This window comes from Lissotriton vulgaris, chromosome 3_1, assembly GCF_964263255.1.
Source record: "Lissotriton vulgaris chromosome 3_1, aLisVul1.2, whole genome shotgun sequence".
NCBI classification, from domain to species: domain Eukaryota; kingdom Metazoa; phylum Chordata; class Amphibia; order Caudata; family Salamandridae; genus Lissotriton; species Lissotriton vulgaris.
Window position 1 is genome coordinate 700,548,644 of NC_141689.1, and position 23,599 is coordinate 700,572,242.

The window sequence follows — 23,599 nt, forward strand, 5'->3', positions numbered from 1 at the left end:
TTCATGCATTTGAGCTTGCTGCGGGCAATGTTTGTGGTAATCTCAGGGAAATCAGCACGAAAAAAGGCACACCAAACCATAAAACAGGCCGACAAACAGTGTACTCGTGCATGAGTGTTCATGTGTGTACTACTGCATGGGTATTGGGGTTCCACAGATTGCTAGAGGGACTAGGGCAGTGGGTTGAATAACAGGCTGTGACACTATGGTGCTCGGGCACTCCTTGTAAGTGTTTTCCTTGCGCCTGGATCACCCGCGACCCCACCCAGGAGTTTGCTTGAAAGGTGAGGGTAGAGAGAGTTCCTGCAGGTGTGTGTGTGTGGGCGGCGGGGTCCCAGAGACCGCTCTACGCTGCGGACGCCAGTGTGATCAGCTGAGAGGCAGGGCTGGGAATGGCCCAGGAAGACGAAAACCCCAGCAGGGACGAACAGAGACAGAGGTGGGGTCCCAAAGGAGATGTGAGCACCCCTGGACAGAAAGCTGTGCACAGCGACTAGAGCTGTGGGCACCAAGAAATCGGAGCAGCCAGATGCCCCCATGGATAACCATACACCCCAGGGTTTACTTACTATTGGCAGGCAAGCAGACTCAGCAGCAGATCAGTGAGCAGCCAGAGCACCCCTTCGAGATCTATGCAAAAAGAACAATTGATGGATAGAATGCAGAACAATGTCATACGTTCACCCCAGTACAGAGATCTGAGCCTAAATCCATTGTTGTTTTGCTCACCATGCCATTACAGTTTGGACCGGTCCCAGGATGCTTATTTCCGGTCCAGGGAAGACATGGCTTGGCAGTTCAGGCTGGACTGTTCCCATGAGGCACAGGGTCAAGACTGATTTACATATAGCTGTGTCTTAACTGGGGTGGCAAAGTGAGCTAAAGAATGATGATGGATTCAACCCAGATCTGTGACTGGGGTGAGTGTTTGAAAAGTTTCAGCACTCCGTCCACCATCTCCTTGTGTTTGCTTTGTTCGCCCTAAGGTTGCTTCCTTCGAGATCTATGAGAAGTCAAGGTGCTTGACAGGCGAAACCAGCGAGCAAACAAATTCCTGCAAAGTGGGGAGGGGGGGGGGAGGGGGGGCGTGTCTATGAACTCTCAGGACACCTCCACAGACCTGCGATTAACCAAAAGTTGCACTTCGGATCGGGAAGGAATCGAGAACTGAACCGCAAGAACTGAACCGCAAGAACTGAACCGCAAGAACTGAACCGCAAGAACTGAACCGCAAGAACTGAACCGCAAGAACTGAACCGCAAGAACTGAACCGCAAGAACTGAACCGCAAGAACTGAACCGCAAGAACTGAACCGCAAGAACTGAACCGCAAGAACTGAACCACAAGAACTGAACCACAAGAACTGAACCACAAGAACTGAACCACAAGAACTGAACCACAAGAACTGAACCACAAGAACTGAACCACAAGAACTGAACCACAAGAACTGAACCACAAGAACTGAACCACAAGAACTGAACCACAAGAACTGAACCACAAGAACTGAACCACAAGAACTGAACCACAAGAACTGAACCACAAGAACTGAACCACAAGAACTGAACCACAAGAACTGAACCACAAGAACTGAACCACAAGAACTGAACCACAAGAACTTAGGGAAACCAGGCCTCCCCTCAGGAGATCACTGAGCAGCTAACAGCCTGGAACTACACAGGGAACTTGAACACTGGCCCTAGAGGGTACGTGTGCGCAGCAGACCACCCGAGGAGCGCAACCAGAAGCCACGGAACATCGGGTATATCAGCGAGCAGCCAGCACACTCAAGCAAAATCTGTGGTCACTCGAGGCAATCCCGAGACAGGTGCCCCCTAGAGGCCATGACTAAGAACACTTGGAAAGATCGAGGATTCCTCCACCCTCGAGGGTAGATTAAGGGGCAGAGGAGAATGGGAGAACCGCAATAATCGAGGGAAGAGAGAGAGGCAAAGGGAATAGAGAGAGAGAGGAGGTAGAGCGAGAGAGAGAGAGAGGGAGTGCTGGGAAATGGACGGTAGGACCGTAAGACCAAGACCGTCAGTGGGGTGGTGGAAGGGTGTGAGAAGGACATGAAGCTCTTCCAATGCTTCAGACCCCTTGAGGGACATCAGAGCAGGAGGTATAGATAAGAGCAGGAAGCCAGACACAGGACTTCCAGAGGGCTCCAGGGTGTGGAGGGGTCGGCCTCACAGGGGTCACAGAAGGCCTCTTTGCAGAGTGCCATGTGGTGGGCCAGAGCAGGAGAGAGATACAGCCCCCCGGGATTGTATATGTGTCAGCTTTGTGTGAAAGCTTTAGGTGTAGCCCTTTCTATGAGGTGGTCTGTGATACCTTTCACCGGGCCAAAAGAACAAGTGTATAGCGCTCGGTCCATGAATACACCTCTAGGTGCTGGTTTGACAAGTGTAAACATTACTGGGTTATCGAAAATGAGGCTGAGCTTAGAGTCCATACAGTCACTATATGTATCAAAAGAAGAGCCATGCGAAGAATCAAAAACTAACGCGCTATTCCAGCTTCGTGCGTATCCTGTCAGTCAAAGAAAACCACTCCTACCTACAAAGCATCGCACGCGCTCTGCAAATGCAAATTTAGCACCCTGCACGTGCAGCAGATACCCTGTCTGGGATGATGGTATGCTAGACCTGCAGCTTGTGCGCTGTCCTGCAGCACAGTACACATGCAGCATATGGTGTGCCATGCAGTACAATACACATCTGCCCTTTAGCACAGTATGCATGCAGCATATGGTGTTCCCTGCAGCACAATACACATCTGCCCTGCAGCACAGTATGCATACACATCTGTCCTGCAGCACAATGCACATGTGATCTGCCCTGCAGCAGAGCAGAACAGCACACATGCGATCTACCAGGCAGCACAGTATGCATGTAACAGGTGGTGTGACCTGCAGCAGGACAGTGCCCAGACGAGCTTCCTTGCAGCACAGTACAGATGCAGCACGTGGAGTGACCTGCAACACAATACACATGCGGTCTACAATGCAGCACAGCACGCATGCAGCACATGGGGTGTCCTGCAGCACGGTACACGTGCACCATGGGGTGTGCCCTGTAGGACAACACACATGCGATCTATCCTGCAGCAGAGTACACATGCACCATGTGGTGTGTCCTGCAGCATTGTTGATACGCAGCCGTAACTGGGCCAGCATGAAAAAGCATATATATTAACAACAGAAGAGGGAGGATACACAAGAGACCACTCCTGTATCCCCAATCATAAATGCAACAAACAACTAAGGAGTGACTTATTGGCTCTGTGGGCAAAGAAATAAAGCCAGGAACACCAAAGAAAACAAGCACTGGCGTTGCCAATAGGTCTCGCAGTAGGAAAGTTGGAACTATTGGTTCTGTAAATGACAAAGCCCTTTATGTTTTGAAAAAGAAAACAAAAATAAAAGTTAATGCTATTTGCAATTGCAATAGCTCCAAATTTCCTACTGCAAGTGCTATTGGCAACGCCAGTGCTTGTTTTGCGTGGTTGTGAGTGATGCTGTGGTGGTGCTCCGTTTATGTGTTTGTTTTGAACATAGCGAAATTAATAGCTTTGTCATTTATAATGCCAATACTTTTAACTTTTCCAAATGTGACACCTTTGGCATTTGTAATGCAACATGTTTTGCATTTACCTGACTTAGATGTATTGATATTACAAATAACAATGTCTTCTTTTTTTTAAAATAATTAATACTTAAATAAAAGTTATTGTAATTTATAATGGCAATAGCCTAAACTTTAATAAATAACTTTTCTGAAGATTATGTTCAGTGTATTTTATTGTGGCGAAAATCCAAGAACAGAAGTGAAATATTAACATCTTTTTGTGACATTTGTAATAAAGCTTTAAACATTGAGAGAACATATTTGAACCAGTTGTTGTTAAATAGTTGCACAGATTGATGCTGTGGTGGCGCTGAGTGATGTTGTGGTGGCGACGAGTGATGCTGTGGCGTTCAGTGATCCTGTAGTAGTACATAGTGATGTTGTGGTGCCCCTGAGTGATGTTGTGGTGCCCCTGAGTGATGCTGTGGTGATGCGATAGATAGAGTGAGGGCGATAGATAGATAGAGAGAGGGCGACAGATAGATAGATAGAGTGAGGTCTATAGATAGATAGAGAGAGGGCGATAGATAGATAGAGAGAGGGCGATACATAGATAGATAGATAGATAGATAGATAGATAGATAGATAGATAGATAGATAGATAGATAGATAGATAGATAGATAGAGTGAGGGCGATAGATAGATAGGAGGGCGATAGATAGATAGAGGGCGACAGATAGATAGAGGGCGACAGATAGATAGAGGGCGACAGATAGAGTGAGGGCGACAGATAGAGTGAGGGCGATAGATAGAGAGAGGGCGATACATAGATAGAGTGAGGGCGATAGATAGGAGGGCGATAGATAGATAGATAGAGTGAGGGCGATAGATAGAGTGAGGGCGACAGATAGATAGAGTGAGGGCGACAGATAGATAGAGTGAGGGCGACAGATAGATAGAGTGAGGGCGACAGATAGATAGAGTGAGGGCGACAGAGGGTGATAGATAGAAAGAAAGATAGATAGATAGATAGAGTGAGGGCGATAGATAGAGTGAGGGCGATAGATAGAGTGAGGGCAATAGATATATAGAGTGAGGGCGATAGATATATAGAGTGAGGGCGATAGATATATAGAGTGAGGGCGATAGATAGAGTGAGGGCGATAGATAGAGTGAGGGCGATAGATAGGTAGAGTGAGGGTGATAGATGGATAGAGTGAGGGCGATAGATAGATAGATAGAGATAGATAGATAGATAGAGTGAGGGCGATAGATAGATAGAGTGAGAGCGATAGATAGATAGATAGATAGATAGATAGATAGATAGAGTGAGGGCGATAGATAGAGTGAGGGCAATAGATAGATAGATAGATAGATAGATAGATAGATAGATAGATAGATGGATAGATAGATAGACAGAGTGAGGGTGAAGATAGAGTGAGGGCGATAGATAGATAGAGTGAGGGCGATAGATAGATAGAGTGAGGGCGATAGATAGATAGAGTGAGGGCGATAGATAGATAGAGTGAGGGCAATAGATAGATAGATAGATAGATGGATAGATAGATAGACAGAGTGAGGGTGAAGATAGAGTGAGGGCGATAGATAGATAGATAGAGTGAGGGCGATAGATAGATAGATAGAGTGAGGGCGATAGATAGATAGATAGAGTGAGGGCGATAGATAGTGAGGGCAATAGATGAATAGATAGAGTGTAGGCAATAGATGGATAGATAGATAGATAGATAGATAGAGGGCGATAGATAGATAGATAGACAGAGTGAGGGTGATAGATAGATAGAGTGAGGGCGATAGATAGAGTGAGGGCGATAGATAGATAGATAGATAGATAGATAGATACAAAGGTAGATAGATAGATAGATAGATAGATAGATAGATAGATAGATAGATAGATACAAACGAAGAGTGGAGAGGCCAAGGCAGGGAAGGGGCAGGAGGAGTGAGACAGAAATAGAGGAAGAGTGGAGAGGCCAAGACAATGAAGGGGCAGGAGGGAGTGAAACGGAAATAGAGGAAGAGTGGAGAGGCCAAGACAGTGAAGGAGCAGGAGAGAGTGAGACGGAAATAGAGGAAGAGTGGAGAGGCCAAGACAGTGAAGAGGCAGGAGAGAGTGAGACAGAAATAGAGGAAGAGTGGAGAGGCCACGACAATGAAGTAGCAGACGGAAACAGAGGAAGATTGGAGAGGCCAAGACAGTCAAGGGGTAGGAGAGAGTGAGACAGAAACGAAAGGCACATGGGGAATTGCGAACAAATGTGAACATTAACAATGCAAAAATATAACAAAGCAAGGCGAAGTTGTGGTGTGCATGGACCTACACTGCATGCAGCTCTGCCACACCCAGGAATACCCTCGCCCAAAGAACAAACTGCAGGAAGAAGCTGCCTCAGCTATGTCTGGAGGATGTAAGAAGGGGTCGACAGAAGGCCATTCCTGGCCAGGCAGCCATTGTTCTGGTGTCGTCCCCTTTACATGGTCAGTAGGAGCAAGTGGGAGGAGGGAGTGGGAGAGGGGTGTGAGATAGATCAAAGCCTCTACCGTGATCAGGGGCCGCAGGCTGCCAGTGGGAGGGAAGGGGAGTCTGGTGTGAGGCGTGGGGGGCGGGGCAGGGGGAGCAGGCATATGGTGGAAAAGAGAATGAATTAAAAATGTTCAGGCGCAAGGTATCCAATGTAAGTTTTAGAAATCATTGGATATACGCAAAATAAGATGATATGGGTGTTCGCATTTCAGGTTATGGATTAAAAAATGTGGCAGACTCACTTTTTTGCTTCTGTGTCTTTTTTTTTTTATCCGTCTGCAGCTGGCGCTGACTGTGGTTTCTGGCCATACTCCATTTCTGAAATGCGCGAGTAAGGCTTTGATTGCAACGTATTGAAAAACTGCTTGCTCTACCAATAGCAGAGCAGTGGGAGGGCAGGGGTTTCAATCAGCTACAAACGTGAGCGGAGAGAACTCCTGCACACAGCATAGCCATATGCCCGTACTCGCTGGACAGTTAATTCTAATTCATCAAGCAAGTCTTTAATTGTTAAAGTAGTAATGTAACAGGGTGGGTGAAAAAAGGCCATTCATTCAGATGCAGTATGGAAATGACTGATGATATATTGCGTACATTAATGAATATGGTTAAATATAAAGTTGAGCTAACACAATATAAATGCCTCACCCTAAAAAAATAGAACGGTGAAATATAGTGGAAGAAGTTTTTTTAAAAGAATGAAGTCACTTTTAATTGAGAGAATGGCAGTTCTGCAGAACATAATAGCAACCCAATAAACATTTAGGAGCCCTTGCTTGCGCTTGAGTTGTCTAAGGATCGAACAAACATACATCTCTGGGTTATGCACAGACTTTGTACTTAACAAGCAGGAAACAGTGAGCAGAGATTCCCTCTCTGTTTCCGCCTTTTGTCTGGCATTCGTGCATTAACTAGCAGAAGTTCCCAGTTATATGTTTGAACTTCAGACAACTCAAACGTAAGAAAACTGGTGTTATGCTCTGCGCCAGGCCAGCAGGATGCGCACCCTGGTGCTGTCAAGCATCTCAGCTAAGAAGTGCCGCTCTTTAAGTGCCGTATTGCCTATCCAAAGTGCAGCAACCTGAGAAGACCTTCAGCCTAACAACTGCACGGCACCCTGGCGCTGCCCAGCAACTCCACAGCACCCTGGCGCTGGCCAGTTACTGAGCAGCAGGATTTTCGATCGCTCTTCGTACCAGCACCAGGCGTACTCCGTTTAGGCATCAGCCACTGAACAGGCTGCATCCTAGTGCCTTGTGCGCCACTAAGCGCTGGAGTTACAATGCTGCAGAGGCAACTGTGGCTGAGCTAAAGACGTGGAGATGGAGGTGGGCTGACCGTAACAACATCATTTAAGACCAAATCCAACAAGCTCTCTGCATTCTGAGTGGGGGGGGGGGAGGGAGCGGCGAAGCGTGGATTAAAAATCAAGTACGGGAAATGCAAGCGTTGGGGAAAAAAATATGTACAATTGCTCATAGGGCGGCCTTTCCACAATATGGATTTGTACACTATGTACAAATATGGTTTTGGAAAATAACAGCCTTTAAAACAAGAACAAAAGAGTGGTCCCACGTCTCTGAGCCTAGAAAGTGATAAACATGAAAAATCTGTGCCTTGATGGGCTTACTGAAACCGGAAACAACACCAAAAAATTCAGAAACCAAGACTGGTTCGATATCTGGCAAGCACTTCCTGATGATTCACCACAGAAGTAAACAAATTAACAAGAACATCGCTGAAGGAAGCTTTTAGGGGCGGGGAAGCCTGTTAATGAGGGGAAAGAGAAGGTCTGATGCTCCGATGCAAGGCACAGCAAATGGTGGTGTGTGACATGGCTGGTAAGCAATTAGGGGGGAGAAGTGAGGCCAGCGCTGGGTGCAGCAGGGGGCGGAGCGGATCACTTTGAAGCAGCTCACGGCCTGGCGACCGTGAAAAAAAAAAAGCAATTAGGGGGGAGGAGAAGGGAGCTGGGGGAAGCTGTGGGAGGGAGGCTGATGGCTTTGAGGTGGGGAAATGCTTGTGCTTGTGGTCATGTGATTTCACGTGAACTGTTAAAAACCGCATTGCAATCCGGATGGTTTAACTTTGTGGTTTCACCACTATAGGTCTCTCTACGAGACCTAAAAACCTCCCACCAGTACTCTTCGGGCGGCGGCAGTGAACCAAGTAGGTTCCTGGCAGCGAGTCGCTACTAGCAAATGGCTGTAGCGTGAAGAGAGCCTCCCCCGCTTAGCCTGCTGATGATAGCACCATAATATCGTGCTATATTTTGGGCCCCTGGAAATACTAGGGTGCAGAAACCGAATATTTCCGGTATTTTTATAATACAATTTTTCACATATTATATATCCACTGGTTGGACACGCCTTAGCGAGCGCGGACCACCAGGGATACTCACTTTAATGGTCCTGAAGAAAGCTGCATGAATTAATATAGACAAATGAAACATGTCGACCTGCTTTTGAAGGGATATAAGTGGTCAAGAATATTACCACTACTAATATCTCACACCCTGCTTTTAATAATATTAGCTGACCACCAAATAAAGTTGTTTTTGGTAAAACTAATATTTTTTAACATCTCACAATCACCTGCACTTAAATACATACCTATCAAGTTCACTTCACAATAACCTGCTCCGCTGTAAATCAGGCGTTGAAGCACACTGGAGGGACATTCGGTTCCTCCAGTGGGAACCCCATGATGAAGCATGTCACCACTAGGGTGAGTGAGGGTTCTTCTTAAATAAATATGAGCTATTGTTTTTCCCTTTATATGTGTTTTCACCCTTTTTCCCAATTTTGGTTCAAATATCGCCTTGTCACTACTGGTGGGAGGTTTTTTCCTTTGGTGTTCCTGGCTTTATTTCTTTGCCCACAGCGCCAATAAGTCACTCCTTAGTTGTTTGTTGCAGCATCAGAAAGCCTCAAAGTGAACGAAAAGGAGCCTCTTAGAGCTGCAAACCCCCATGAAAGAATGCGAGGGCCCCTAGCAGCGGCGGCCCCGCAGCACTGCTGTCAGCCCTCTTTGCGCTGCAGCCAGGCGGGTACTCACAGTGATCGGGTTGCTGCCCCGCCGGATGGGCCGGTATAGGTTTCCCTCTCAGGTTCGGCTTTAGCGGCGCCTCATTCTTCGTATTGTTTTATTCCAAGATAAAGTGCGCTCCCTATCAGCACGGAAATGAAAGGATCCGCCTCCACTGGAAGAGCATGGAGTGCTGCGTGACCGTGACAGACGGAGGATCCTCGACAGGCATGTGCAGATCCCAAAAGTCTGTCACACGGTATGTCAATAACACGCCATTATAACACTTTGCCCCTGCTCTTAATGAAAAAACACCTGAAAGCTAAGCAGCACTTTGAGATCATACACAGGCGACATGCCGTGGGCACCGACTGAACGGATGAAGTGTTCAAGAAAAATGTTGGTTTTGTCTTCGATCTCTTATCTTTAGGGGGCCATCTGTTTCTAATTAGAGTGGAGGAGCGCACTGCCCCAGACCTCTCAAATAAAAAAAATATTGACGAAACAAAGATTTTTTTCCTTTGAGAGGTCGGGGGTAGTGCGCTCCTCCACGCTAATTAGAAACAGATAGCCCCATAAAGATAAGAAATTGCTTCACGACAGCCGTGAAGCTGACGACCCAGTCCGGATTGGCCGGAGGAAAGGGAGAAGGGGCAGTGGCCAAAATCATCTTTTCAATGGGAAGCCAGCGTTTAGCATAAACGCTGACGCAACCATTGAAAATGATGGGTGGGGCTTCAAGTTCCCTTCTGAAATCTCCTCTTTCACAATATGTCTCGCCGAGCGAGCAATGCATGCGCTGAGACGCTAGGGGAGACCTAAAAACTAAAACACAATACTAACATTCTGCATTAGTTACTAACAGCAGCTGCCACTAATCTGGGGTCAATTGTTTTTTTATTACACTAAATGATTGATCTTTTCCATCTTGGGTTTTTGAACCAACCTAAAGGAAAATCACTTAGTTGATATTATTTGAGATGAAAACAAGAACTATTTAACTGAAGTAGAAAACAGCATATTGTGGTTAGTATGCAAGCCAAAAACCTGCAATTTTTAATACTTTTCAGATAGAAAAAATGGGCACCAGAAATCAAGTGTCGGCAATCTTAAAGGACTTAAATGTAACAGAAGTAGTGTGGCTCACTGGTTAGAGGCGGCAGACCCGAGAGCAGAGGACGGCCCGGGACCAGGGTTCGATTCCCGGCGCGGCAGGTTTCTGGACCAGGCTCAGCGGACTCGATAATTCTCTCGCCTCGGTGCCCACTCTGATCAGCGATCACACTCGGCAACTCTGGGCATTAGCTTGCCTCATCTTCACTAACGGCCCCACCAGACCGCCGGGGATGCCTGGTCTCACCCTGGAGATACCCATTAAGGGACCATCTCTCAGGGAAGCCAGGAAGGGTTTCGCAGCGGTCGAAGCGCCTTGGGACCCTACGGGTAAGTAGTGCGCTATATAAATGCCTATACATTTACATTTACAATTATTATGTACACAGAAACGGGAGATAAGCACAGGGGAAATCAAAATTAGGCACTATTTAATCTTATGCTACGTTTCACTTTCTACTCTTTCATAAAAAGTTAATTACCTTTTTTATTCAAGAACATGCATCATTCACCTGTTACTCCTCACTAAAAACCTTTCAAGTTTACATTAGCTTTGCAGAGATTAACTTGAAAACGTTTCTTTGCTAATTCCATTCTAATTATACATTGCACACCATTAACGTAAAATAATGGGGGAGCTTCTAAGATTTATAAAGATCTTTAAATACAAAGTACAGATTGCATGCACACAGTAAAGGGCAGGTGGGCTGAGGAATTAAATGTACAAATACCTAATGACATTTGGGATAATCTTTGATTAATGAGGACCAACGATACACAGTTGACTTATATACAGCAAAAGCGTATGATAATATATTACTTCTAGTACTCTGTGAAACCTCTTAAATTAGGATTGACCAATTCCAATATTTGTTGGAAAAAATGGCACACCCAGAAGTTACTAGCAGTAGTCCCAGATTGTTGTAAGGTAGTAGGTTTTGGGGTAGATGTTACTGTAAGGATATACTTGCAGGCTAGTTACTCTGTCAGTATGGACATATAACGTATCATCTTTGACTCATTGCAAGTGTGCCCCGACATGAGATCACTGGCTTGGGTTTGTTGATCCTAGTTGATGGGGAAAGCCATTTACAATGGAAAAGACAGGATGTTCCAAGTATAGTGGCTCGTTGGAGGGCATAACTTCAAAACCAAAACAATTTGTGATTTTGCTTATTGTAAGGAATACTTAGACCTATAGATGACTGATAGTTTTTCCTGCAAGCATTGATGGGATTTCATTTCCAGGAGCTACTTGATCAATATTCATCTTTTGACATGATCAACTATTTTTTATTGAACTGTGGTAGTACCTGCAAATGTACTATATTACGTTTACCATATTCGTAATTTGTTTCAGTTTTAGTAATCGATACCTTGGATAAGTTTGTGCACTTGTAGCTCTTAAATTGTTTCACGATATCTGCTAAATAAGTATTTAACCAAAAATAGGGCAGCTGAAAATACACTTGTACGAAAACTTTTAGCTTTCACAATCTGGTCTGATTTCAGATACCCATTAACACCCCAAGCCCAAAGGGAAATTGAACAAAAACGCACCTTCTGTAACCAGACTGTAACACAAGGCTTATGGAAGAAATGCCGACAGGGAAGCTCCGTTAGTACTTCTTCCTTGATATATTCACTGCAGCAGATGGCACAGCACTGCTCTTGACCTACAGCTAACAAAAAAAAGACAAAACAAATCTTTCAAGTCTTTCAGGAGCAACTTGGGTTAAGTCATTTTCATAGAACACAATGCAAATTGCGTATCAAGGCTACACGAATTCTAAAATAAAATGAATATTTCTCATAATTTAGTACCGTTAATAAGGTATTAAGGACTGTGGTACGATGCAGCATCGAATGTTAGCAACATAAAAATGGAAGTTTCATACAAAAAATATTTTCTTACAAAAATGTTTATAGCGATTCAGAAAATATTTTGGCAGCATCAAATAAGCATAGGAGTATAAAAGCCAGCCTGTTTACCTCATGGGAAAAAAGTACTTTATTTCAGTGCTAAAGCATCTATCCAAAAAACAAAAAAGCCCCTCTGACAATCCTCCATCATTACACCACGGAATTGCTTATTTCCATTTGCGACATTAATAATTCTTTAGATTGAAATGTTACTAACCAGCAATCCTTGTTCTACTGTCATCGATATTCTTGATTAATTCATGAACAGTAGAATATCCGAGAAGTAGCCATTTCTGTATTTTTATTGTTTTTAAAAATGCTAATCCAGTTACCCAAAATAACATCACGATACATTGACTGATAATACCACTGCATAAATCCCTCTTTAACTAACCTCCACCCCCACACCTACCCCCACTAACTCAATGTGAATGTGTAGCCGCTAGCAGGTTGATATACTGTGCTAATTAGAGCTGTACCTTTAAGGAAAAACAGAACCTGCAACGTTTTCCTGCTTTTCCATCACAGGGTGTAGGGACAGTGAGGCAGTTCACTTTGAATGCAATACAGTGGAAGGATCACAGCAATTATCACTTTCTCACCAAATCATTTGGAAAATGGGGAGGCAGGAGGGTTGTTTATAGATTCAGAGAAAATACTCACACCGGAGAACTAGAACTGCAGGTCAGTAAATTTTCCTTCCCTCACATTTCCACAAAGAGTAGAACAGAGTAGCAAGGGCACAGACATGCAGGTTACCACTTTGCAAATATCTCAAATTGTAACATCCAGGATTAGGAAAGCCGTATCTGCTTTGCCAAATGAGCCTTAGCGGCTTATTAAGAGTCTTGAGGTCCACGGACTGCTGGACTTGCGCCAGTGGTGGTGGTGGTCTTCCGACCACCCTACTATGACCAGGGCGGTTGTAATGCTGCTCTGGGACCACCGCGACCACCAGGGATCACAGATCCCTCGCGACGTGGCTGTCTTGAGGCCGCGATATGCTAGCTCGGGCCGCTGCGGCCCTGCCAAGCATACTACGAGTTTCCTCACTGCCACACTTTTCATGGCGGCACGACTGCCATGAAAAGTGTGGCGGTGAGGAAACAAAGGGGGGCCTACAGGGCCCCATGGTGCCTCACACCATGTGGATACACACCAGTAGCTGCACGGCATGGACTGCAGCAGTCCATGCCAAGCAGGTAATGCCATTGACGCTCCCATTGCGGTGCCTATTTCATAGGCACCGCCTTAGGAATGTCAAAGAACTACCTGCTGGAGAAAACTACTGATCTGGCGAGTGGTTCCTACACGGGTTTGGTGATGCAAAAGCAGGTCGGTCTGGCTCCCGCACTGCCAAACTCATAATAAGTCTTTAGGCTTAACTAGAAGGGGTCTGCTAGCATCTTGCGAGCCATCAATAATACAAATTATCCATCTCATGTAGACTGCACCATATTTTACAAATATCTGTTTAGCATGTTTAATGACCTTGATCTTATCCAGGTAGTAATTTACATATATTTTATATCTATGGTATGAACGATCTAGAAGGGAGGTTGGGAGCGAGATTGATAAATAAGAAATTCCAAAATTGTTTGGGCAGAAAGGAAAGATGAGTTCCTAAGGAAACTTTGGTGCAATGAAAACCAAATACAGTTTCTAAACCACACAGCGTGAAGCTTCCTCACCCTTCTCCCAATGAAATAGCCAAAATAACAGCCACCTTAAACAAAATGTGGTGTAGGTGTGTCTTGTGCATACATTTGCAGTGGGATCCATTCACCTGGAAAGGACAGTATTAAGTTATTTAAGAGAGGAAGGCCTCCTGTCTGGGGGGTAACTTTCCTCAGGCCCTCAAGAATGATCCTTAATTATTGGCATGGTAAAAAAAGATGTCTGCGAGGGACTCTTCCTATGAGCAGTGATGTCAGTAAAATAAATTTTAACAGATGATATTTGTTGGGCAAATTTTACAAACTAAAGAAGATAATATTCTCTTTTCTTAAAAAGTTCTTAAGTCTACCTGCCTCTGAAGCAATCATGCTTGGAACCTCTTCCACTTCAAAGCATATGAGCAGTGAGTGAAAAGTGTTTTCGCAGATGAACTGCCCTTACCTCCAGCAAGTTGCCTTTTTATTGGTAACCTGACCCTGCCTTGACCAGATAGATCTTCCACGTGGGATTACCAGCCTTCCAGTGATGCACCTATGGCAATCGAGACAGGAGTGGAAGGTTTCTGGAATGGGATTCCCAACATCATTCTTGCTGCACCACCCAAGAGAATGACTGGCAGCGCATCAATATTATTGTATTTTCCAAAAATCCCATCTACTGAAACCACTCATCTTCTAAACATTCTCATAGTAGGCGCTTATGCAGTCTGGTAATGGGAATTAGAAAAATGCATGCAGTCCTGGAGGGACGCTACTTGCTTAACAGATGGACATTCTATTTCAGTGAAACAAATTTCGGCTATACAGAGGACTGGGTTTCGCCCCCAAAGAGACACTTGCGATTGCATTGTGTCTACTGTGGTTCTCATTGATTATATTCTCTCCACTGTGTGCACAATCAATTAAAAAAATCTTTTTATTGGTTTTTAACACATAATAAAAACGATATTAACAGTGGTGACAGCAAGTCCAATTGTTCTCCATTACAGGGTGCTTCTCTGACGCTACACTTCATGATTTGAAGGCTGGCAGCTTCAGGAATTCCTTGAAGATGCAGTGTCAAATTACCAGAGGGTGTGTGCAGTTTATTAGATGCCCCATTTTCCATTTTGTTTGTGGATTCTAAAACGGGTCTAGTACAGTGGTATTTTCAGTCAAATGTACAGTAATGGTAAATTGACTAAATTAATTGGCTTTTTGAAATCAAAATAATGTAGAAAATATTGCCTCTGTTGAAAAGATTTTCTCTGAATAATTTTTTTAATTCCAGGGATCTGCATATGCATGGTGATAGTCTACTAAATAGTCTACTGTTTCTAGATATCAGTGAGAATCCAATGACAGAGAAATAGCTGTTCTTTGAAAACAATTTCAAAGACCTTCCTGTTGAAATAATCTGAATGGCGTTAGAGAAGGGCGGATGGAGTGACCAAATTAATTGGATAGACTCTTGCAAAACATTATAAACCAAAAAACGTTGGTTTCTGTAGAGGTAAACAACACACTCGCATAAAAACAGTCAAAATAATCACAAATGTTGAAACATAGAGCAAGAGAATCTTTTTATTTTTTTACATTTGTTAAAGTGCCTTCTGAAGATATTGTCCATAAAATGTATGTGGGAAGAGTCTGAATATAGATGGCAGGGCACGACTGCAACCCTGTATTAATTTCTTACAATCATGTCAAACTTAATGTTGCCGAGGGGTTATCACATGGCAGCTAGCTTTAACTGTTAACAGTTGATTTAGTTAGGCTAAGTCTAGAAACACATTGTTAAGTGGCAACCTTCAACACCGCTCCGAGTTTCAAATTTGTAGGATTGCGCTGGCAGAAGACCACACACCATATAGAGTTAAATAAAAAAGCACTTTACATGCCTAATCCTCGGTAGTGTACATGACAACTTTCACACTTAACTAAGAAACACAACTCGGGTCAAGACAAGGTGAAGAGGAAGTAGAAGGTAGATAGGAACCCCAAGGAGAGTGTGTGCAGCGTGGGAACATGACTGTGTACTCCATACAACTCTTTGTGTAAGTCGCAGTTGGATTTTTAAAGATTAAGGACCCTTCCCAGTGGGCCCTGAAGAAACCCCGTTGAATACAGAAGGTTAGATGGCCAGCCCACCTGTGGATACCCTAGTACCTATGTTACCTACATCGAGGAAGCCCGGTGCATACGTGTGAAGCGGTGTCAGAAACTGCTGCCGAACCCAATGGAGGACTTCAGGAAAGGTCTGCTGCTGAAGGAAAAAGTGTCCAGTGGAATACGAAGGTGGATTCTAGATGAAAGGTACCTGCAAGCAGAGGGGATAGAGTCTATGTCACTCGGGAGTGACCAGGAGACTAGGAAGACGAACGCCCTCTGATGTCGGGTGTTTAAGGATGGGTGACAATGACCTTGACTCTGCAGCTGTGAGGACCAGGCAACGCTGAGGAAGACCAGGACCCATGCACGAGCTGTCCCACAAAGTATGTTGAGTGGTGAGGGGTCAGGGTCCGGCCGGAGCACCAACAAGCCTTGGAAAATGCAACCAATAAATGGTCCAGGGGACTCACCACAAGCAGGGAAGTCAGGGCAGGATTGAGCAATCAGGGAGTCCAAAAGAAACTAAGGTGACACTCAAATGGACCCACAGGCCAGAAGCACTGGAGTCTTGAGAGGACCTCAAGCAGCTCATCAAAAGATGCAGACCACGATGCAGTTTGGCTTAAGTTTCTGGTCACTGGAGATACTAGAGGTTAGGGCTACTTGGAGCCCAAAGATCTTCTTGGAAGAAAGCCAACAAGCCTTTACAACTTCAAGTTGTCGCAGTGCATAGGGGTTTGTTTATTGAAACCCCCACGGGGGGAATCTGGCCTCAAACTTGGTGAGAAGGCAGGGCAGGCCTCAGGAGCGGTGGAAAACCACCCCCTGAGTTGCAGAACCTAACGGAGTCTGGAGGATCGCAGGTTCAGCAGACCGGTCGACTTAGTTGCGGTGCCTGCAAATGCAGGGAAGTGACTCCTTCACTCCAAGGCAAATTCCTTCAGGTGTCTTTGATGCCCACAGGCCTTGGAAGGTTCCTGAATTGTACGCAGGCACATACAATGCAGCAGACTGGAAGGGAGACAAAGTCGAGCCCAAAAGAAGTCCAGCGAAGTCAAGGGTGCCCAGACGGTAGAAGAAGATGTGGTTTCTGATCTAAATCTTATCCCACGACAAATCCAGGGATCTACACCCAGTTAAGCCCTTCAGTTCCCTAGGGAAAGGGTTGAGATGATTCAGGGGACCCTTTGTCCAGTTTTGCGCCAGAGCGGGAGCGAATGGCTCCCAGGACTGGTTTGAACTGGACTATGCACGGGGACACCAAATGTGCCCCTCGTGCAGACTTAGTGGCACTGGTAAGCGCACCCACCTGGTCCCAATATAGTAAATCCTGTCTGGGAGGTGGTCACACCTCCCAGTGAAAGGATGCCTATTGTTCTGCCTTCCCCTGCTCCAGCTAGGCTCAGCAGCAGGAGGGCATAAATGTTTCTCTGGTCGGCAGCAACTTTTTTGTGCTGTCTGGGTCTAGAAGGGTGGCACCTGGAACACAGAGCTTAACAGAAGGCTCTTCCAGTGCTAGGAATCATAACTTCCACACCCTTTAGGCTGTAGGGGTATAATTCCAACATGTTTGATACCAAACATGATGGGATTCGTTGCAGCAGTTTTCGAGATTGCCAACACGTAATTATTGTTTGGGAAAAAAGGCTCTGGGAACACGGGGGCATAGAGGAGGCATACTGCATGTCCTTCCTCCTCCAAGTACACATCAAAGATTTTGTCTTTGCAAGCGACTACTCTATTAAAAAATCTCCACTGGCTCCCCATTAAAAAACGAGTGATTTTCAAGGCTCTCTCACTGACTTTTAAGGCGCTTCATGGCACAGGAGCTAAATACATCAGGAATCGTTTGCCATTTTATCTGCCTACGAGGACGTTAAGGTCAGCTTCCCTGGCTCTGGCTCAAGTTCCATCAATCAGACGGGCCAGAATTGGTGGACGCTCTTTCCGCTATCTGGCGCCCAAGCTCTGGAACTCTCTGCCAGTGTCCATGAGACTTAACGCAAGTCTCTTAGGTTTTAGGAGGGAGCTAAAGTCTTGGCTTTTTGTCCAGTAGGCCTGCATGTCTGATCCCCTTTCGCCTCGTTGTCTATCTCCTAGTTTTTATTAAAGCGCCGGGACACTCCCCGGAGTAGCCGTGCGCTATATAAAATCTTTTAACATTAACATTAACAATTACTAGTACTATTCTAGGAGGTTTGCACTTAGATTATTCACCTTTAAATTATGAAATTCTACAAGGTGCTCTGTGATGGAAATGCTTTGCCTGATAGAAACCAGTGGTAAATAGATTGAGCTTTCCTGGAAAGGAATCTAGGGTCTGTTCTCCCCCGTTGTATAGATGTGTGGTGGTGCTTGTAAGGAGAAGAACTGCCAGAAGCATGCATTTCAGGGCTTCAACTCCAGCATAGTTATATGACAGCACCGTCCATTGGGACACATTTGTCCTGTGCTGTCAGATCATAAATATAGAACCCAAACCCTCCAATGACAGATTTATGGCTGTTTATTGTGTGATTATTGGAAGGGAACCCCCTTCAGCGGGTCCCCATTTTGAGACAACCATGTCAGGGATTGCACTGCTATTGAAATTCAAATCTTTTTATTTCAGTCCTCAAACACCCAATACCGATGCTCGATCCTCCAGTTAAAGCAGTAAACTTGTGGTGCCTGGGAGAAAAAATTCAATTCCAGAACGTCTAGAAGGCGGCAGATTTGTCTAGCCCATTGGGTAAAACATTTGGAAACTATACACTTGTGCTGCATAGAAAACAGTCTGTGCTGAAAAGGAAGTACTTCTATGTATCTAGCACCACTCCTAACTTTTGAATGCACTGTGTGAGGAAAAAAGTGTGATGTACCCATTCTGCACAGTATCTAGCATCACTGTGTTGCGTGTTACTCTCTGCCATACTATAGTAAGTTGAATCACACCAGGATACTTTAAGGTTAGGGCACAATGACAGTTATGTTTGAAAGGGATTTATGGTTTCCTCTGTCTGTGGTTTGCTTCGGTAGGGATATGAAGGTGCAGTTTAGATTGGTGGTTGTTTGAATAAACAGTCAGGAGTGCAGTTTCATCTAATGGTCACACGTTACCTATGACAAAGTTGAACAGTGCCTCAGCCTGAGACAACAATGATGTTACACCCTACTTTATAATTTCTTGATTATTATTCCTTTGGCATTATTATTCTGGGGGCACTAGAGAGAGAGCCCGGCCGCAAGATGGCAGCAGTAATCTGAGGCTCCGTCAGCCGGAGACCACAATCCACTAATTAACCAGCCAAACTAGGGGCATCAGGGCACACCCAAACTCACATCTCAGCCACTTGTGTGCTGCGTCTGATAATAGCGGCAGCTGTTGAATTGGCTCATGCCAGGCCCTCTCTGCTGCCGCCACCCTGCCGGATCGGAGTCCACAGTGGCTGTGACTCTGAAGCAGCTTGATCGGCTGCCTTTCTCCATTGAACCTGAATGAGAGATGGCCTGAGCAGCTCGACCTGCAGAGGACTAGGTTTACACTGGTCTTCTGTGGATGCCGCCCGTGGCCGCCATTTTTCAGTTAGATCCACCGATGCTTGGCGGTACGTGCCAGGGACGGGACACAGCCCACTGAGACCTGCAGGGAATTCACAAAGGCACTGATACGCTGAGGTAAGTCTGCTCCTTACGGTTCCTCACCTCCGATTTCCCTTCCAGAACCTGCAGACAAACCGATCTGCGCCGAATCACCGGTGAGTGACTGCAGGCACTCTCAGGATTAGATGGGTTGTTCCGAGGCGTGTGTCCCACACTGCTGGGATGCTCTGGCTGCCGTAACATTCCTGGCAAAGTGGCTTCCAATAGGAGAGAGCAGCACTATATGGAGGCTAGCGTCAAGTAGTGGGAATTTGCACTTCTTGGCAAGCTGTGCCCCGAGGAAAGTGCACAGACTATTGGATGGGCTAAAGCGATCAAATAGTCGAGGTGAGCGCCGGTTGCTGGCTCCACAGTGGTCATAGACAGTGGCACCTGTCCCAACCTTTCTCCTCCATCGAGGCTTGAAAACAGTCTAATGCACGTGCCCCCCTCCACTTGGCAGTGGTTTTCATAATTTAGAGTGTACTATGCCAACTTCTGGCCTGATCCTGATTCAACTGTATGGCACTCGTGGGGTGTGGCAGTGTCTAGGCAGACCAGGCGTGTCACACCATAAGACTATTATCAGCTCGTATCCCACCTGCTCTGCCCAATAAGGAACTGTCTAAACTGTCGGACAAGATAAGCTGCTGTAGGTGAGCTATCAATAAGTGGTCGGCCCGACCCCACTAGAAACTGCGGGTGGATATACCCTTGTTCCATAATATAAGCCTATGCTCCGTTACCACCACTAGACACCCACTGACGCTGGTTCTGTACCCGTGAACTTGCACCCAAGTGGGTGGCCGCATTTCTACACATCTTGTGCGTTCCAACTGAGAGGATGGGAAAAGGTGATATTAAACCATCCAAACTCTCTTTTGACAAACGACAGACACATGCAATAGAATTGCTCGCTGTGGGCGCTCAGGGGGTGCCACTGGGTGCAAAAGCTTTGTCCCTGGACCTTGACATCTGTACAATGTTCTTAGACTTGAAGTAGAGCTTAACAGCAATCAACACCAAAATAGATCATCTTGCTGACAAGCTTGATCAGCTGAAAGAGAAGGTTGAGAAAAACGTCGATCACATTGACCAACTGGAAGGACGCATGTCAGATGCAAAAGACAAACGCTCCATAGACAGGGAAAAGATCCTGCACATGAAAAAGGTACTTGAGACGACATGTAATAAGAAAGCAGACTTAGAAGCTTAATCCAGATGGAACAATTTGCACATTATTGAAGTGCCGGAGACAACGGAAATGGAGGAAATATTGGATGACATGCTACTCACACTCTTTGGTACTGATCTTTCTCTAGTGCTTATAGTCGAAGGAGTTCAAAGGTCTCTTGGCACTAGATGACTTCCAGGTATTCTGCTTTGTGCCACATTGCCCGAGTATTAAATTATCAAGACTGGGACTCAGCCCTGCATCTTGCGAAGGAGCGGAGGAGACCTTTGCATCACAAAGGAACCGAGATTTCTATTTCCAGGATTTCAGAATGTCAGTGCAGACTGCGCCTATAGGCTTCATGCCAAATAAACGCGCTCTTTAACACACTCACACTAGCTACTCACTTCTATAGCCTGCAAAGCGCCGAATATCTCATGCTGGCAAAACTCTCATTATCACGGACCCTAAGAAGTCTGCCAAAACAGGGGGTGTGGCCAAGGAGCGAACCAAAATGGCTGAGTAGCTTATAAGCTCTGCCAAACAACCCCAGTACAATTGGCCGCCGTGCGGTTGCGGCGCACACACAATTGCTGGGGCACAGGCAAGCGTCCGTTGCAGCTAGCTATGCCGGGATCCCGGTGCGGGCCGCTCCTGACAGTGTGAACCGGAGCTGTGTGCATCATCAGTGTGGGCCCTGAGAAGGCGTGGCTGATGAGATGCTGGGAGCTCAATTACCAAGCCAGGCCGGCGCTGGGAGAACGTACACACTGCAGTTGGGCACACCGATGCCTGGAGTCCTCCACACTAATGGGATCAAGATGACCAAGCAGGAGGAACAATGAGCAGGCGGTGGTAGGCAGATCTGGAGGCATCCATCAGAGCACAAGTAAGCCTAACCGACAACACCCTTCCCCCTCACCCCTTGGAGGCCCTGCGGTGACAGGGACTGCGGGTGAGCCTGGGGGCTGGGCCAAAGTGGTAAAATCTGCCTCCTAGTCGCCCTCCTGGTTCCACATTCACAAGCTGCTCTCAGATTGCCTGTTAAAGCCCCAATGGGGGAAACATAACCACCATTAATTGCAGCACTAACCAACACTGGCACACGTTCTTTTTTGTCCCACGGCCCGGATTTTCAGGGGGCAGACTAAAAAGTCACCGGCAGGGCTGTGACAACAGAAGAGGCCGGACTTAACCGGGCGTAAGAACTGGCCCACGACATACGGAGAGTTGAAGCTCCCCGTTGTGCGGGGGATAAGCAATTGAGGAGGGGTGGAACCAGTAGTTTATTCGCTTGCCCCTCGAAGTGCGTTGTTGGCTTAGAAACAGGAGGGGACGAACAGGTGCCATTGACCACACGGCGGATCTGATCGAGGCTTGCTATGGGCAAAGGGCATCCCAAACAAAGGAAACTCAACTTTGAGAAGGCTGGAGGAGGGATAGACGACCGGTACACCCATGGTGAAGGGAGGCGACACTGCTGCCCCACCGCAGGCCAACCCTCAAGGTAATGAAGCGCTAATGACAGACCTCAGGGCACGATTCAAAGCAGTAGATACGCGCTTCGATGCACTTGGCAAACAACTGGATAAAATGGGGGCCAGGCTGGACCAGCAGGAAGGGAGACTGGAAACCGCTGAAGGCAGGATTTCAGATCTAGAAGATGGCCGTGAAGGCCACTAAAAGGATAAAGAGGATGGAAAGGGTCCTCAAAACAATAGCCATCAAGAATGAGGACATGGAGGCCAGGGGAAGACGCAACAATATTCACATTATGGGGGTACCGGAGACTACAAATACTGGCCGTTGGGATGGATTTGTGGAGGGGTTTCTGGTTGACTTATTCGCTTGCGAGTCCTTCACTACCACATCGGTTGTTAAAAGAGCATACCGCACCCTTGGGCCCCAGCCTAACCCTGGATTTCCTCCTCATCCAATAATGGCACAGCTCCTAAATTTTAAGGATCTGGACACTGCCCTTCGTATGGCCTGGGAAAAGGGAACCCTGGAGCGGCAAGGATCATCGATTGCTCTATATTTCACATCAATGATGCAAGATGCCAGTACTTGCTCTGCGCCAGGCAGGTTTGAAATATGAAATGCTATATCCAGCAAGACTGAGAATTGACGTCGATGGTGGGCCCCTGGACTACCGGACTCTGGTACCAGTGCTAACCTATTTTCTGACAGCCGCTAGACTAATTGTTATATTCCATACTGATAAGTATTGCCTGTGCTTAGTATTATTTTGGTCATTATAATGCGCCTGCTGCCATGGAAGCGGCCAAACCAATAGTTTCATTAATAGACATTATGCAATCTGGGATTAGGCATAGCATTGCTACTCCCAGGGCTTAGGCACCCTTACTTTGAATGATAACTGGAAGTTCTAAGTATCATGATTATTTCGCTATTTGGAATGTTCCCCTTGATGAGGATGAGGGGATGGGAGAATGTTGTTTACAGATTTGCTTCCATGTAATAACTGAGGACTAATGCTCAAGGTGTTTAATGTCGAAGAAGGTTCATACAGTGAATTTGCTACAAACTTGGACGATGGTACATAGTAATAGTCAGGTTGACAATATTAAACTGATGTCTTGGAATGTGCGAGGACACAATGACGCCCGTAAACACAAACAAGTCCTGCATTACTTACAGAGCCATAGTGTGGACATCGCCTTCTCCAGGAGACACACTTGTCTCCATACAATCCCCCTAGCTTTGCCGCCAATTGGGGCCCAAACTGATATTTTGCGTGCTATAGCACATATGCGAGGGGAATCTCTATTTTAATACACAAGCGAGTTCCATTAAGGGTAGTGGAGACTTACTCTGACCAAGCGGGTAGGTTTCTGCTGGTGAA

General features: G+C 46.0%; 1 protein-coding gene across 3 annotated transcripts in view; it reads right to left on the minus strand.

Moving 5' to 3' along the window:
* The window catches only part of PJA2 (praja ring finger ubiquitin ligase 2), a 201,481-nt gene that overhangs the window by 11,644 nt on the left and 166,238 nt on the right, over positions 1-23,599 (minus strand). For all 3 annotated transcript variants that reach the window (XM_086961006.1, XM_086961007.1, XM_086961005.1), the window contains one exon: positions 11,809-11,930. In XM_086961006.1, the coding sequence (XP_086817132.1) occupies positions 11,809-11,930 (122 nt within the window). The remainder of the gene's footprint in view (positions 1-11,808; positions 11,931-23,599) is intronic.